Below are 14609 nucleotides of genomic sequence, written 5' to 3' on the forward strand. Positions count from 1 at the left end.
TCCGTTGTATGCCTTATATGGGAATTTTTAAAAACCAAAACTCAGTACTAATGTCAAAGACGAATGGAATATTCAATGCTGACATGGTATTCAATAATTGCAGGGGAGGAATATAACCAAAAAACAACTTTATGGATAATTAAAAAAAAGGGTTAGTTTGTAAAATCTAACAAATCTAAGGCTTTCAACCAAAGGAACAAGTAAATACAAAACTGCCATATTCCTGACTTGATACCTGCATTTTCCGGGAAAAAAAGCTGTGGGTTAAAGCTGGTTTCATAGATAGCTTAACCCTTCACTTTTAGACAAGTGCATAGTATCTTATTGTATTGACTACAATAGATATGTAAGCAAAAGAAACGGGAATAATTGGTAAAAATGTCAAGAAAGGGAAAGAGTAAATGTATTTGTATGGTCAAATCACAGAATGATACAACTTCAAATAAGGAGAACAGTAATGAAGAAATGTCCAAAGTCCTCCCTATCATTGTTTAATCGTTTGTATCTTCACACAAATTTAAGTTCCTACTTAATGAAGTCATGTTTACCTATTATAGATATAGGAAGATGTGGTGTGAGTGCCAATGAGACAACACTCCTTCCAAATAACCATTTATAAAAGTAAACCATTATAGGTCAATGTACGGCCTTCAACACGGAGCATTGGCTCACATCGAACAAAAAGCTTTAAAGGGTCCCAAAATTACAAGTGTAAAACCATTCAAAAACCAACGATCTAATCTGTAAAAAAAAAGGATAAACGAGAAACACGTATAAATTACATAAACAAGCGACAACTACTACACATCAGATTCCTGACTTAGGACAGGTGCAAACATTTGCCCTTTTGGTTTGTTCACGTATAGTCGTCAATGAAATTATGCGACTGTCATACAAGTGAGAGGTTTAGCTAGCTATGAAACCAGGTTTAATTCACCATTTTTTTTCACTAACTATGAACTATGATCCACATCCCATTCAACTCCATCGTCAATTAATTTTTTCCCTTCTCTGTGACGTGATGTGTTTTACCTTCATGCAATTCATGTAAATGAAAAATTGGATGTACCCACTAGGGGCATTTTTTTCGGTGTGAGCGTCTGTTTTTTTGTTCGTCCATTCGTCCCGCTTCCGGTTAAAAGTTTTTGGCTATAGTTTTTTGGTCAAGGTAGTTTTTGATGATTTCTAAAAAAAAAATAGAAACTTAGTACACATGTTCCTTATAATATTGGCAGGATCTTTCTAATTTGAGTGCCAAAACAGTGTTTTACTACAATTTCACGGTCTACTGAAAAAAGAAATATGAAAGTAGGAATTAGGGCATCCGTGTACTATGAACAATATTTTTCTTCAAATATTTAAGTTGTGTACAACTGAAATTGAAGCACATGAATTCAGCATGCATGATAAACTATAATGTAAGATGGAATACATTTGTATTAAACTGAATATGTTATCAAAGGTTATCAAAGGTACCTGGATTATAATATAGTACGCCAGACGCGCATATCGTCGATATAAAACTTATCAGTGACACTCAGATCAAAATAGTTATAAAGCCAAACAAGTACAAAGTTGAAGAGCGTTGAGGACCCAAAATTCCAAAGAGTTGTCCCAAATACGGCTAAGGTAATCTATTTATGTGATAAAAAAATCCTCAGTTTTTAGAAAAATTCAAAGTTTTATAAACATGAAATTCAAAAAAATGACCATATATAGTTATAAAACATGTCAAGGTGATATAGTCTGATATGAGTTGTGATATTTTGGAACGATGTTGAGATCTGCTGTCGAATAAAATTGGTAGTCATTTTTACGGCCTCCTTTTGCTTTAGGGGTCCCAACCCTTATACAGCTTTATTTCATATCGGTTGAGAATAAGATTCTCTTATTGGATAAAAAGGGGTCACATGACATTCATTAATCTGCAGTAATAAATTCCATCAGCCATTAACAGAACAATACGGACCAGAAAACCGGTCGTTAATGAACTTTTACATGATATGGACCGGTGGGGTGTGGTTTGCGTCTGATAATGACAGTTGGGGCGTGGTTTCCGTTTGATAATGACTGTTGGGCGTGGTTTCTCTGTTAATGACCGGTGGGGCGTGGTTTCTCTGTTTAGAAAGATGTACCTTTTATAAAACATGTTCCTGTTTTTAATAAGTACATTAAAGTTGTTGAATTGTTTATTATATTTTTTCGTTAATTGTTAAATTAAAGAGAACTTAATTAAGAATTTTATATACTGCAAAGTTATAAAGTTATATACTGCACTAAAATGAATGGCAGTATTACTACGACTTGTCTTCACTCTTTGCTATAGAAATCGTACAACTACTCAAGTTTGATTTAGGCGTTTTGAATTTATGAGAATTTTCCAAAACATGGTTTCTCAATGAAATAAACATAATAGTTCTTGAAAAACTGGTCATTATCGTGAAACATGGACTGCCCGTAGGACAGTGGTATTGACTGCGCCAGCGATAATGACCTCGCCTTCGGCTCAGTCATTATCTCTATCTTAGTCAATACCACTGTCCTGTGGGCAGTCCATATATCACGATAATGACCAGTTTTTCAAGAACTATTATATAAATATTAAACTATCATAAACCCCAAACCTTACCCTAACCATAAGACTAGCCCCAACCATAAAACCTTATCCTAACCTAAAGCATCCCCTAACATAACTGTTTACATAAATGCACCTTAACATAAAAATGTATTTGGACTCTTAAAGAAAAAGAAAGACATGTTTATTTATTTCTCGATTTGCATTAGTTTGAAATGAAGTCATTTTTGTCTTGAACAGATACTAAAGAGTTATTTTTTAATACTTTATCTAACGAGATTTAAAATCAAGCGCCGATGTACCTTTAAAGATCGGCGCAGTACGAGCAATTTAAAAACCTTTATATATTCAAAGGCTTTTAGTGCGGTGACAGAAGTGTAAAAAGTAGTCTAGATCGCGAGTTTAATCTCCCCAAATAACACACGACTAAAAATGGTCTTAACTTAAAGACAAATATGTCTTCTTAAGTTTTTGCCCTGTCGTCAGAATTTCGTATGGTCACATTTTTCTAAAAAGTCGTTTTAGTGACTAGTAGTATATTGGAGAGTTTCAACCCCCCTTTTTCAAAATGAAAAATTGTGTATGTTCACTTACATTTAACTGAATTAGTTTTTCCTGAAGCTATTTTCATATATCGAAATATTCTATTTAGTATTTCATTTTCTTATACTCTATAAAATTTGCGAAGTTAAGACTGTTAAAAATTGAGGTATTTTTAATTGCAAATTCAGACACAAACTTTAGTTTCTTCTTCATAGTAGCAATAAAAATTGTTCCATAATATTTTTAGCATATAGTATTTCATAAAAATAATCAGTGATAAAAATTTCAGAACCAAACTATGAAAAAAAACTTAAGAAATCAATGGAAAAAGAATGGAATAAAAAACTTCAATTTCAACACGGAACTTAATCACTTGCCTTCCGTCACATTTTGTATATTAGTCAATAATTTGCTCTAAACTGATATATGATATTACTACCTCTTCGCTAGTATATACACATATTTGCACTATTATATGCTACATTCTTTGTTTGTATGTGTTTATATTCTCTGTTTTTTTGTTATAAAACATTAAATATACTTTGTCAGAAAAGTCTAATTGTAAAATCAAAATAATTAACGGATAGTTTCAGTAAATATTCCGTGATATGTCAAGTATGTTTCAACTTGCTCCAGTAAGTCCAAAGAAAAGACAAAAGTTGTTAAATTTTATGCAGTGCTTGCTTTGCAAAGAAAAGAAAAAATGGACTGAAATTTTGAGTCAATTTCCCAGTATAGGAAAGTCGATTTTTGTATCTGTATTGAATAAAAGATTAGATGAGGTGAACATCAAACTGTTTCATGCGAAAGCTGTTAATTTACAGAACTCCGTGCAGGCTGTGTATCATTGTTCATGCTTCAAAAGTTACACAAGTAAACATATTTGTCCCCCTTTTAGAGCGAGGAAGCTTCTTATCTGATATTTAATGACGACATACAATTATCGGACTGTTGTCCCTCAGTTTTGGGTATGCGTACGCGTTCTAGAATGCAGTCGTTTAACTGGAGCGCTTACAAGTATATTTTGTTGCAACAAAACATTTTAGAAAGATAAAAAACTACTCAAGTTTGAATCAGATGAGCGTATTAAGAATGTTTTAACCGTGTCAAATAAAGTTAAAGTTGAAATAGTTTCCCGTCCATCTTTAAAACTTCTTGAGCACTCTGTCATTTTGGTTGCATTACAAATTATTTGCTAAAAACGAAAAAAAAGCAGATATCTCAGATCACGATACTGCTTTTACTAATTTTATTTTGGCAATTGCCAACGATGTAATGGCCATTCCTCATGACACCGTTACTAGATAAATATACTACTTAGTAGTAGATCTTTTCTTCCAGCTGTTTCTAATTTAAAATATTCTACTTAAAATGCAGTCTTAACTCATTGATTTCTATAGAAATTCAGTTGTCAAACAACTTCAACAAGTTCAAGGCAAATATAACAATATTTTGTAGCAAAATAACTATTTGAGATGCCATATGTATCAGCTGTTAGTTGATTAAAAACTGAACTCAAAATTTTTATGTCAAATGTAATAGACACAAATAACGGACAGATATGTCATTCCACTGCAAGTATACAATAGAAAAGACAGCTCTACAAACTCTACAGAAGTATACCCAACTTCGGATGAATTGTCTCTTTCTTCTTCAATTCAGTCAATGCCTTCGTCTTTATTGCAATTCATTTTATGGTAACTCAAAGAAACTGCATAGCCAAGACTATTCTCAGGAAATGGCATCACAGAAATTGCGTAATTGCTTAAGCAATTGTTGGGTCAACCGTTTGTGTGACCATTTTTTTTACTCCTTTTCATTTAGGATTGGCTTTACAAATGTACCATGATTTTGGTCCGAAACACCTTGTTGAAATATTGAATGCCAATGGATTTTATGCTTCTTTAAGTAGAGTGCGACGCTACATCTAATGTGTTGCCAACCATGAAATTGAGCGAAATCAAGATAGTGTGTATGTCTCATGCATAATGTTTCCCCATCATCTTTGCAGACAAGCATATGGATGTCATCTTAACCCCATTTTAGATCTCTGTTAAATCTTCAAAGTTGGATGAATTGAAAGGGACAGTTTGAAGCTGGTATTTCTTTGGGAACAAGTGTCTTCGGACTTCCTACAATACCTTGTCTGTACTTGTAAAGAAAAACTCTAAATCACGTGTTTGCTTTGAGCAGAACCTTTCATGTGTGCATACCTGTGGCCATGATGAAATGTATAGAAATATTAAAAACATGTCTTGTGACGGTTGGTGAAAATGAAGATGATGGAGATAACGGTTGATTAGGTACAGAGCTTGTTGAACTGAACACATGGTCCCAGCCCCCGGGTTTGGGGAGTGTTGGCGTGCCCTTAAAAAAGTCAAACCCCGCCACATTCTGTTTGTGTCTGTTTCAAGTCACGAGACGGTAATGCAGTGTTTGTCGTATGTTTCTATATACTATATTTTTTTGTTTCCTATTCATTTTGTACATCAATCAGGTCGAGAGATTTTTCGTTTGTTTTACAATATTCATTTCGTTAATTGAAGACTATGCAGTATACATTTTACTCATTGTTGAAGCCCGTACTGGACGTATTGGTAATTTATGTCTCATTTGGAGGGTTGCCTCATTTGCAATCAAATCACATCTTCTTTTTTTATATGGAATACTTTTGAAGTTTGTGGTACGTTGCAAGGAAAAAAAGGGGGGATATAGGTACAAAACTTATAATGTAATAGATATTAACCAGAGTAAAATACGCAACAACAGATAAAACTATATGGAAGCAGTAATAATAGTGAAAAAAAAAACAAAAGCAACGAATAGTCTATAATAAAACCTGAAGTATCCGCAATTCAATTTGAGGTCATATTTGACTGTAGTGTTCTATTGCTTTGATTTGATACCTCACCCAATATGATAGTTTAAAAAATAATTTTAAAGTATTGTCCTGCATGACACTTGATTTTTACCTGAAATTGAAATTTTTCAAAAGGTTAAGGTGCTCTAAACATTTTATAGGTTGAAAACTTAATTTTTGAAGTTTTGTTTATAAAACGTCGTTTTAGGTTTTTTTTGATAAAATAAATCTTATTGATTAAGGTTTATGTATAATAAAAAACATTAATAAAGCCAAAACAGTATCGTTTGTATTTATGTAGAGTTTAGAAATAGAAAAAAATGTCAAAATTGAAACCCTCCCAAATTTTCACAGATTTTCACATATGACCTTTGACCTCAATTTAAAAAAATTGTGACCATACCAAGTCCTGACGACAGGCATATTATAATAGTAAACGATTTTCTCTTTCCATTGATATATTATATAGGTGTGTGTTCGGTGGGGAGATCAAATTCAAAAAAATCTACCTTCAGTCACCGCACTATTTCATTGCTTCCTAAAAATAAGACTTACTGTCGTCTAAATTATCTGCATAGGGATGGAAACACCATCTTCCATAGATTTGATTAATAAATGGTTAAATGATCAAATATTATCTCTTTGAGGTGTTACCGAGGAATCACTCATTTAGTCGATACAGTTATTGCGAAAGAGGGGATAAAAATGTCACAAATGTCCCCAAAATAATAGTAGAAATGCAATTCCATTTGAGGTACATCTTTTCTAAAACAATTGACAATATTTTGATAAAACTGAAAGAAAAACAGTTTTAGTGAACAAAAAAAATCGCGTCAATAATTTTTAGAATTAATGAAATATGTGAAAAACAAACTTGATATAATGTACTTTTTTAAATTATTATTCTTTTAAGTCTTCTATATTGATATTGCAAACCAACTGACATGTCGAAGCCCCTTAAAGTTGACTATACGATATTGATTTTGCTTATTGGTGAAGGCCTGACTGTGACATGTAGTTCCTTCTTTTGGACTTACGCAGGTAGTTGTCTCATTGGCAATCATAGTGCTTCTCGCTTTTTATAGTAAGTACCGTCGAGTACTTTCCGCTATTCAAAATAGTTGAGTCTAATAAAACTAATTCGATCCACACTAATGTTTACATGTCCGTCTCAGTTCTGATACTTTTTTCGCAACAAGCTTTTGTTAGACGTCGTGATTATTTTTCCAGTTATTTTATCACAATTTCTCTACATTATCATATAATTACGGGAATATCTTACGAATAAAGGCAGCAAAAGTTTACCGGTGTTCAAAAGTCATAAATCTATTGATAGAAAATAAATCCGGGTTACAAACTAAAACCGATGGAAAAACAACAACGATAAGGGGCAAACAGAGGAACAACAGGAACACTGAGGTGAAACACAAACAAACACTTACTTACATAGAAAGGAACTATTTAATAACAAATGCCATATTCCTGACTTGGTACTGAATATTTTAAGAAAAAATGCTAGGTTGAACCTGGGGTTTGTTTTTTTTGGCTGACCAAACCTGCCACTTCAAGGCATTGTGAAAAATAAAGCTAAAATGACAAATAAACGTGACAAAAATACAGCACACACTCATGCAAAAAAATTAATCCAATAAAAACGCACAAACAAATCATATTATATTCGACACAACATGCAAACCACAGAACAACGAACATATCCCATCAACGATAAACACCAAAAGTATGAGTAACATTCGCGTTATTCTACAAGGGACATTCAAGAACCCTGTATGTGGTCGGACAGACAAACTTATTGCCAGGGGAAGATATTTCCCGGACTTTACGAGCGGGCTCAAAAAACAAAGCTAACAAGTTTGCACCATCTACGCTTTAATTCAAAAGCTCCTTATGAAATTAATTTCAATTGTGGCAGAGTTTCTTTTCGTGCTAGCTCATTCTGCACGTACACCATGGATCTATTTAGAGCTAACAGAACTTTGACAGTGATTGCCATAAACAACATGATCAAGAAAGCTAACATTAAAATAACTATGATTTCTTTTGACCAAATGGATTCTTCTGATAGTATTTTCTTAGTTGGACGTCTAACATCCTTTTGCTCTGGTACCTTCTCGTCCTCTTTAAATCCAGGTTCCTGGTAACCTTTCTTTACAATATGATCATTGTCTGGATTACCCGGTAATTCATCTAGGAGTTAAATAAGTATTCAATTAAAGTATAACTGTATGATTATTCATTATTATTACTGTAAAATGCTTGAAATAAAATTCACGAACAATTCTGTATGGTTTTATCAGAGCGTACATGTTATTAAAGAAGGTCTAGGCCAAAATAAATTAGTTCTTTTTTATTCCTACAAATGTATGTGACGTTATCATTAAACTGTTAGTTATGACTTTCGTGTGCATATAAACAGTTTGTTCTTGCATCACTTTCACCATAACCAGATACAAATGTATGCTTGGTGTTGAGTGTAAACAAACAAAGAGTTGTGAGACCAAAATAACGAAAAGTTCATAAACAGAACAGAAACCCGACAAGGATTAATATTACATAAGGTTTTCTCACACTTAGAAAATGCTTTCAGGAAACGGCATTAGCTCCAACACACAATTTAACTTATTTTTAAAAGAAGTTATCAATATCAGGTTTAAACTTTTAAATGTTCCACTTCAATATTCTATTTTCTTGATAAGACATTTTACCTTTAATATAACCATCTTGCTGTTCTAAAGCCTGTATTTCTAAAGCCTGTAAAGTATCTCCATCTAAATAGGGTTTCGCTTCTAAAACTTTGTCCTTAGGAATGTATATTGTTTCCGAATAGTGAGGCTCTCTCACGGCATATGTGTCTCTCTTCTTTCTAGTAGATTTGATTGTACACGAACTCTGCAAAAATACAAGATGAAGTCCGCTTTTAAAGATATAAACAAAAGTGGCAAAAAAGAAAAAGTAAACCGTCTTACACTTTATATTTATTTGTAGAATAATGCGTTGTTACATCTTTGTTTTTCGTTCATTATTTGTATATCAATTACATGCTGCAAGTTTTCTTGTTCGAAAAAAGAAAAATCACAAAAATACTGAACTCCGAGGAAAATTCAAAAAGGAAAGTCCAAAATTAAAAGGCACAAATCAAAAGTCCAACACATCAAACGAATGGATAACAACTGTCATATTCCTGACTTGGTACAGGCATTTTCTAATGTAGAAAATGGTGGATTGAACCTGGGTTTATAGCTAGATAAACCTCTCACTTGTATGACAGTCGTATCAAATTCCATAACATTGTCAACGATGTATGAACAAAACAAACATACTCAAAGAGTAAAAATGTCAAAAATAGGGGTACAGCAGTCAATATTGTGTTATCACTGTAAAAATCACTGTAAAAACAACAAATGTAACGAAGAAGCACAAAAAGGCATGCGTCAAAATTAACATACTCATTTTGTTTATCTTAGGCCGTGTTCACACCAAACGCCATGTAGAGTAAACATGTTTACAATTAGTTTAGTGTAGTGTACACTGGTTTCGCATTACATTTGTTCACATCTATACACCTTGTTTAGCTACCTGTACATAAGATTTGTTCCCACTTGTAAACTATATATGTCATTTAAATGTTCATTACGTAGAACTGAATTCAAAATTTTTGGACAATTTTTCTAGCGGTAAGGGAACAACCCGTTGACTTCAAAAGGGGGTGAGGGGTAGGAATGGAAATATTTCGATCCCCAATTTGATAAAAAAAAAAAAAAAAATGGTCATACAGATGATAAAAAAATATTCTGAATCAAGAGTTTCCCCATACATTATAGTGTTAAATATTGAAAAAAAAAAGGATTTGATTACCAGCATCGAAAAAAAGGAATAAAAACGTACGCGCGAAAAAAAATCTGACTCAGATAAAAAAAATTAACCCTCCCCCTTTTTTTAAGTTAAGTGGTTGCTACTTTATGAAAGCCATTTTTATAATTTGCAGTAGTTTGAATATACTAGAGATGTCCCGATTACGCATTAGAAAACGTTAGCTGCAGCAGCGTGCTTACAGTCGAAAAAAAGGATTGAGATTTTAGGGATCACGACATTTTTATCTTTTCTGTTTGTTTCAAATGGTATTTCTTCTCCAAGGAGTATTTGGTAAAAGAATAGGGTAACGCTTTATTTATTTATTTCAAATGTTATTTTTACGGATCTGAGATACTAGACAAACATATCATTTACCTCACACTTTTTAGTCATGTATTTATGCGTGAATCGTTGTTTGAGTAATGACCAGTGGCGAATATTTCTGTGTACGTCAAGTCGATTCGGGAATACCTTTTTAAATGAATTGGGCAGCAACTATTTACTTCAGTTTTTTTGGGGGGAGGGGGAGCGGAGGTTAGGGGGGGGGGGGGGGGGGGGGGGGTGAGCTATTGATTTTTTTCAGGACAAATTTTGGTGACAAGTCGAAATCAATTTAAGCATTATATATAGTGGCAGCAGAGGGTTAAGTAAACAAATTTTTTTTCAGGGCCAAAAACTGGAAACATTTTTTGTTTTCAAAACAAAATCCATAGCTCAACACCCCACCCCTTGCCTTTATGTTTATACTAAACTATAATAGAACACCCCCCCCCCCCCCCCCGAAAATCAATTGTTTGCTGCCTTATGGGTTCGGCAATGATGCTGCTTTGAGTCTTGATCAGGGGTTAATAAAGTACGTTAATTTTTTTTAACAAAAAAAATCTGTAAAATTTTAACAACAGTTTCTGTAAAGAACTATACTTATAGATTATCGTTGATCATCTCAACGAGATTGATTTTCTCGCTTGAGCTGGTACAGCGAAAGTGAGAAAATCAATCGAGTTGAGATGACCAATGATAATCTGTTTATCGCTATTTTACCTATGACGACGTTGTCAATTTCATGTCAATTTCGTTAGTAACGCCACGTGGCTCCTTAGTTTTTGGCGATAATTTTTCCATCTCAAGCGAGAAGCATGATATGAAAATTATCACAAAAAAAGATCAAAGGAAAAATGCACAAAATAGCGATAACAATAATTATTAAAAATATCAATTTTACCCAAAAATAGTTTCCTCCTTAAATATATACACGGTAAAACTATCTAGTTTTGTGTACACCTAACCTACACAAGGCCTACATGGACTATCGACTGTGTGTAGATAAAACATGATTTAAACTACATGTAAAAATTGAGATTTATCAATAGAAACGCAATTGTGTTTAGTTTACGTGTGAGTTATACTAACACAACACCGAATTTAGGTCAATGTGAACACGGCCTTATACGACTTTATTAATGTATGTAAAGTCTACCCGTAAAGGATGGAAGGTTTTCAGTACTGGTGTCAAATTGCGCGTTTGAAATTCGCACAGGTAGACATAAAATAATGTTGTCGTTCAAAGTATGACGGCATACGTAAATGCAAAGTCACGTAAAGTAGATATAAAAAACAGACTCAACAGTAAAAGTCATTATAATAAATAAAATAATTGTGTGGTTCAAGGTATGACGGGATACATAAGTAAAGATTCACGTCAAATGTATATCATAAAAAAAACAGACTTAACAGAAAAAGTAGTATTATAGAATAAAATAGTTTTTTCATTAAAAGTATGTCAAGATCCATAAGTAAAAGTGATATTAATAAAAAAAAAAAAATTGTCGTTCAAAGTATGATGTTTTACGTAAGCACAGAGTCACGTCAAATGAATATCTCAAGAAACTGACTTAACAGTAAAGGTAATATTAATAAAGCCAAATAAAAGAATACTATAACACGTTATTAAGATGATAACAAACGTCAGTACGCAAAATCTATACTTCAAGACCATCTTGTATTGTTTGTGAAGTTGATACGGAATATTTATCAACAAGTTCATGGTATTTTCTGATGAACTTTTTTAGAAAAAGGACGAGACGTTCTTTGACATACCCCTGGTTCATCAACTTTCTGCTCAGACACTGGTGACATTTTACAAAGTCCGAATATGAGCTGCAAGCTCTTGAATACAGAATAAGTTGGGAAATGTATATTCCATATGCAGGTGAAGTTGGTATATTACTACTAAGGTGGGGGAATTTGATAATTTCAAAATTAAAATCGTCTCGTTTGTCAAATATTCTGGTACTGAGATGACTGTGTATGTCAAATTCGAGGTATAAGTCTAAAAATGAGGCGCAGGAAGCCGTGTCTGTAATCTCTTTAATTTCTAGTTCTGGTGGGTATATTAATGAAATCCAATCAGAAAAGTTCGGATTGTTAATGGAAAGAACATCATCAAAATATCTGAAAGTGAAATTAAATAACCTGGCTTCTTTGATCTTCTTGTTTTTGACAAGTGTCTGAAGGAACTCCGATTCATATGAAAATAAGAAGAGGTCGGCAAGGAGAGGCGCACAGTTCGTTCCCATAGGAATGCCAACAATTTGTTGAAAAAAGTCTACCTCCAAATTCAACAAATATGTTGTCAATAAGAAACTCCATCATACTGATCACTTGGTCCTCTGTGTAGTATGTTTTACCCTTTTGTTCTTTATTAACAAAATATGCCTTATGGTATCCCAAAGTGGTAGATTTATAGCGTATGCTACCATTTTTATGATGAAAAGCATTGTGGATTACTTATTTTAGACGGTTTTTCAATTTCACATGTGGAATGGTTGAATACAAGGTTGAAAAATCAAAAGTTTTAAGGAAAATAATTTCAGAAAAAGACCGAGATTTAAAATTATCCAGAAGTTCTTTAGAGTTTTTAAGTATCCACATATGGTTAATACCACTACGCGAGTAAACAGTTTCACAGTATATCTGAAGATCCTCTTTAACTGCGGACAGAATTTTAGTCAATCTAATGGACAATTCTTTAGTAGAACATGCAGATGAGCCGGCAATGTACCGTTGTGTGTACGGAATTTTGTGAAGTTTAGGTATCCAATACAAACAACGTAAGTCCTCCGATTTATTGTTCAATGCAATGTTCATAGAAGCCATGAAGGACTTATGATTCGCCAAAATCTCATCCTTGTCAAATGATATGTTTTTTGTATGTGGGATTACCTGAGTACTCATTTATTCCTAATTCTTTTATAAGACATTTTACAGCCTCTTTGTCACTGAAAATGGACTAAGGTCGATCATTCACACAGTTTTTCAACTTATAAATGCGACGTTTTATCAGAGACCTGATTGTTTTGACCCATTCTGACAAAGTGTCCAGTTGAACTTCTTCTCGTTTAGCCCATGCTCTGGCGTAGTCCTCAATGGATCCAAATTTTTTTTGAAGTTATGGTTCCAATTGATGTGTTGGGGTTCTCTAAACTTAGGTCGACGAGAAATCACCATACGGAGATTTTCATGTTGAATTATGTTTTGATCCCCAGTAATAACATGGCCAGAGGGGCTGTAATTGTAAGGCGAGTGGGAACAGTCACATGTCAGAGGTTTTACATGTTTACATGAATCATTTCAGGGCTTTTTGTAGCCGACTATGTGGTATGGGCTTGGTCATCGTTGAAGGCTTCAGTTGTTAATTTCTGTGTCGTTGGTTTCTTGTGGAGAGTTGTCTCATAGGCAATCATATCACATCTTTCTTTATATAATTGGGCAAATGCCTCATTTATTTCAAGCTTATTTAAAATAACATAAATCACCAAGACATTAGTCACAGTAACGATAATTAATTTATATAAGCGAATACGTAACGGTAATTAATTCATATAAACGAATACGTAACGATAATTAATTTGCATAAACGAATACGTAACGGTAATTTATTTATATAAACGAATACGTAACGGTAATTTATTTATATATATAGATTCTACCACTGCATCTAGTGTAATACGGTATTTATCCACTCGAGACAGTTAAATTTTCAAATGTAAAACGCGAAGCTTAGTCGAGCGTTTTAAATGTTTAAAATATAACTGTCGAGAGTGGATAAATATCGTATTACACGAGATTTGGTGGTGGAATCTGTTTCTCTAATACGCAGGAAAACTTATTCCTTCTTTACGACTGATCTGCAAAAAGATGTGTTCTTTCTTTGTGACGTCATCAGGTATGGTCGTCTTTTTTCATGCCGTCACAATAGGAAATTCAGAGAAAAGCAAGAAAATTAAACGTCATAATCGGATATTTATCAATGAAGAACTGATATCAAACAAACCACACGTTGGTTAATTTTTTTTTATACAATGGGTGCAGAAAGGGATAAATTGATGAAGTATTAGAGAAAAACGAATACGTAACGGTAATTTATTTATATAAACGAATAATTTAATTTTGGATGTAACGCGTCTTCTGATTGGCTGACGTTATTTTGTTATGAGCCCAAAGACATAATTTAGTCATGTGACCGTGACGTCATCAACGTTTTTTCATGGTTTTCTAAGGTTTAAAACAACAATTTGATTTGGTTGGGTGAAGTAAAAGTGAAACTGAAAGCTACTGATTACTGATGATATCCCGGTGTTATATAGCTATTCTTCCCCCATGCCAGTTTTTCCCCCGGGGGAAAGACTGGCATGAGCCAATATTTCCCCCGTGGAAAGTTTGGATCATTGCCATTCTTCCCCCGCGGAAAATTGACAATAC

General features: G+C 33.4%; 1 protein-coding gene across 1 annotated transcript in view; it reads right to left on the reverse strand.

Moving 5' to 3' along the window:
* Positions 1-7848: 7848 nt before the first annotated feature.
* LOC134693600 (vitelline envelope sperm lysin receptor-like) overlaps positions 7849-14609 on the reverse strand; it is a 32324-nt gene continuing 25563 nt past the window's right edge. Inside the window, exons 9-10 of the mRNA XM_063554444.1 lie at positions 8702-8885; positions 7849-8183 (exon numbers count right to left, since the gene is read on the reverse strand). Coding sequence (XP_063410514.1) covers positions 7882-8183; positions 8702-8885 — 486 coding nt within the window. The 3' untranslated portion in view covers positions 7849-7881. The remainder of the gene's footprint in view (positions 8184-8701; positions 8886-14609) is intronic.

This window comes from Mytilus trossulus, chromosome 12, assembly GCF_036588685.1.
Source record: "Mytilus trossulus isolate FHL-02 chromosome 12, PNRI_Mtr1.1.1.hap1, whole genome shotgun sequence".
Taxonomy (NCBI): domain Eukaryota; kingdom Metazoa; phylum Mollusca; class Bivalvia; order Mytilida; family Mytilidae; genus Mytilus; species Mytilus trossulus.